Here is a 2,848-nt window from a genome sequence, read left to right as displayed (position 1 = left end):
AGAAGGAGGGAGTTTGGACCAAAGGAGGAAGATTCGGGTCAACCTAAGGAGCATAAGGGGAAATGGAACACCCTAGCCTTGGGTCATGAGACTGAAATAGCAGCGCCTCTTGGCATCATGAGGTGAGGATCTTAAGCTGCTTTCACCTGATTCAGAGCCTCTTCTGGATTCAAGTTGCAGTGGATAGGGTGGAAGTTGAGACTGAAAATACAGAGAAAACATCAGACATAATTTAGGTGATTCAAGGGCAGATGATTTATTATTTCATATTTTAAGCCCTCAACAGTGACGACAGATATGAGGGTGAAATTATTTTTCCCTTCTTGGTTTAGGTCAGTTCCTGATGACTTATTTGGTAATGTCCTTCTTCCAGGCCAAGGTTGTTAGAGACTGTTGCTGTAAGAGAAAACAAAATAAAACACAACACAAAGTGCCAGTGTTGCTTTATTTTCCCTTTTTCTTTCTTTCTCTTTTCTTTTCTTTTTTTTTTTTTTTTTTTAGCACTGATAAGGTAATTTAAAGGGCATGGTTAACTGAAGGGAAAGGATCAGGAAAATAAAAATTAATTCCAGAAAAAACAATTATCTGTTACCTCAACTGTCACCTCAGCTCTTAGTTTTATAATAGAAGTGGCTTCCTGAAATTCCCTACCCTGTTCATTTGTCTATATTTGGAAACTATTTAGGTCAATAAAACAAAGTGCCTTGTAATTTCCATTCTAAGTATATGAACTAATTTTAATTTGGAATAAAAAAGAAAAAAGTGATAATTCTAAGTAAAATATAAAAACACCAATATACATGCACACACCCATGTGTGTACATCTATATATTAAAATATTTTAACAATGATCATCTTCAGTGCTAAGATTAATGATTATTTCATTCTCTTGCATACCTATATTTTAAAATAAATGTTTATTTCTTGTTATAATTGTGATAAGATGCAGAATGATTCACACACTCATATACACATACAATTTATTGAATGAATTAAGAAAGGAAAATAAAGACTAGATCTGGGTAACTTTCTTTTCTGGGATTTAAACTGAGACTATAATTGGACAATTGCTCTAAAATGTTTATTTATATAATAATGCTTATTATGGGGTGTTTGCTACAATGAAAAACAGAAAGTAGTCTAAATATTCATAATAATGGATTTTTAAAATGAATACGAAAAGTAAATAAATAATAAATAAATAAATAAATTGAAGATGATATGTCACAAAATGATGACATGGGCCTATATTTTAAAATATGCAAAGTTGTGCATAATACTTTTTAAGTAAAAAAAAGTATAAGTATTTTTATGTTTTACTTAGAAAAACATTTAAAAAGATATGCATCTACATTGTTAATGGAAATTTTCTTTGGGTATTGTGATTACAAGAACCTTCTTAATATGTATATCTACCAAAGTATCTGAGATATTTTAATTAATATTTGATACTACATTTAAAATCAGAAAGATGTTTTTTGAAAACAAAAAGCTCTATATTTTATTCATTGTTAGTAGTAAAGTTTATCTGAATACCATTATGTGCTTTTCATATGAATTTCAGAATCTTTTTCTCAATTCTCCCTATCCATGTATACAAAAAAATATTTTTATTGAGTTTCTGTTAAATATACAGAAACCTGATACACATAGATTACTGAGTTGGAAGAGATGTGAAGATTTAAACTTAAAAGTATAGCAAACGGAGGCGGGGAGGAACAAGATGGCGGAGGAGCAGGAGACCTAAATTTCATCTGGTCCCAGGAATTCAGCTGGATAGGGATCAAACCATTCTGAACACCTACGAACTCAACAGGAGATCGAAGAAAAGAATAGCAACAACTTTCTGAACAGAAAAGCGGCCACTTTCTGGAAGGTAGGACATGAGGAGAAGTGAATCCGAGGCGATATTTGGGAGGATAGACGGTGGGGAAAGGGGCCTCCATCTGCCGCTTCTGGCAAGTGATAGAGCCACGGAGCACAAAATCGGAACTTTTAGAAGTCGGCTCCGCTGAGGGATGTCACTCCAGTGGCTAAGCGGGGGGTGGAATCCTTGCAGGACAGTGTGGTCTCAGGAGCCTCGGGGTCACAGAAAGACGGGGGTGCCTGAGTGCGGCAGAGCTCCCAGGTATCGGAGCGGGGGAGCCGGCTGCTGATACAGAGCCGAGGAGCAGGCTCTCAGCTCGGGGTTGCCATAAACCATGATCTGCGGCACAGTCGGGCCACTGCTCCTCCAGCAGGGACCCAACAAGCGGCAGATCCGGGGAGACTCCCCTTCCACCCCTAGGAGGAGCGGCTCGGGAGCGCACCGCAGGGATGTGCTGGGTTTGGAGACTCCACAAGGGGTCGGGTGCCAGAGATAGAAACGCTCGGTCCCAGGCCGGGTGAGCACGGAGTGCGGCCAGAGACCAGGGACACGGGAGTGACTGACTGCTTTTCTCTGGGGGCGCACTGAGGAGCGGGGCCCCAAGTTCTCAGCTCCTCCAGGTGGAGACTGGGAGGCCACCACTTTCACTCTCGTCCTCCAAACCTGTACGGAAAGCTTGCAGGGAACAAAAGCTCCCGAGAGCAAACCTGAGCAGATTGCTTAGCCCAGACCGGCAAGGGCGGGCAATTCCATCTCCGCAAAGACATTTGGGAACCATGGCAACAGGCCCCTCCCCCAGAAGATCAGCAAAAACAGCCAGCCAAGACCAAGTTTACTGATCAGTGAGAACGGCAGAACTCCAGCGCTAGGGGAATACTGCACATAGAATTCATGGCATTTTTCCCCCTGATTCTTTTTTTCCCCTGATTCTTTAGTCTTTCATAGTTAATTTTTTTTTAATTTCCTTTTTCTTTTTTTTTT

At 40.0% G+C, this 2,848-nt stretch overlaps 1 protein-coding gene across 1 annotated transcript in view; it reads right to left on the bottom strand.

Annotated features, from left to right (window-relative positions):
• Positions 1-231: 231 nt before the first annotated feature.
• Positions 232-2,848, bottom strand: part of LOC112834434 (disintegrin and metalloproteinase domain-containing protein 5-like) — a 137,061-nt gene continuing 134,444 nt past the window's right edge. Inside the window, exon 21 of the mRNA XM_073902638.1 lies at positions 232-396. Within this exon, the coding sequence (XP_073758739.1) occupies positions 384-396 (13 nt within the window). The 3' untranslated portion in view covers positions 232-383. The remainder of the gene's footprint in view (positions 397-2,848) is intronic.

Source organism: Callorhinus ursinus, unplaced genomic scaffold, assembly GCF_003265705.2.
Source record: "Callorhinus ursinus isolate GAN/ISIS: 27379988/994484 unplaced genomic scaffold, GSC_fseal_2.0 scaffold17, whole genome shotgun sequence".
Classification (NCBI taxonomy): domain Eukaryota; kingdom Metazoa; phylum Chordata; class Mammalia; order Carnivora; family Otariidae; genus Callorhinus; species Callorhinus ursinus.
Note: the sequence above shows the minus strand (reverse complement) of the source record. Positions and strands in the feature narration are given on the sequence as shown.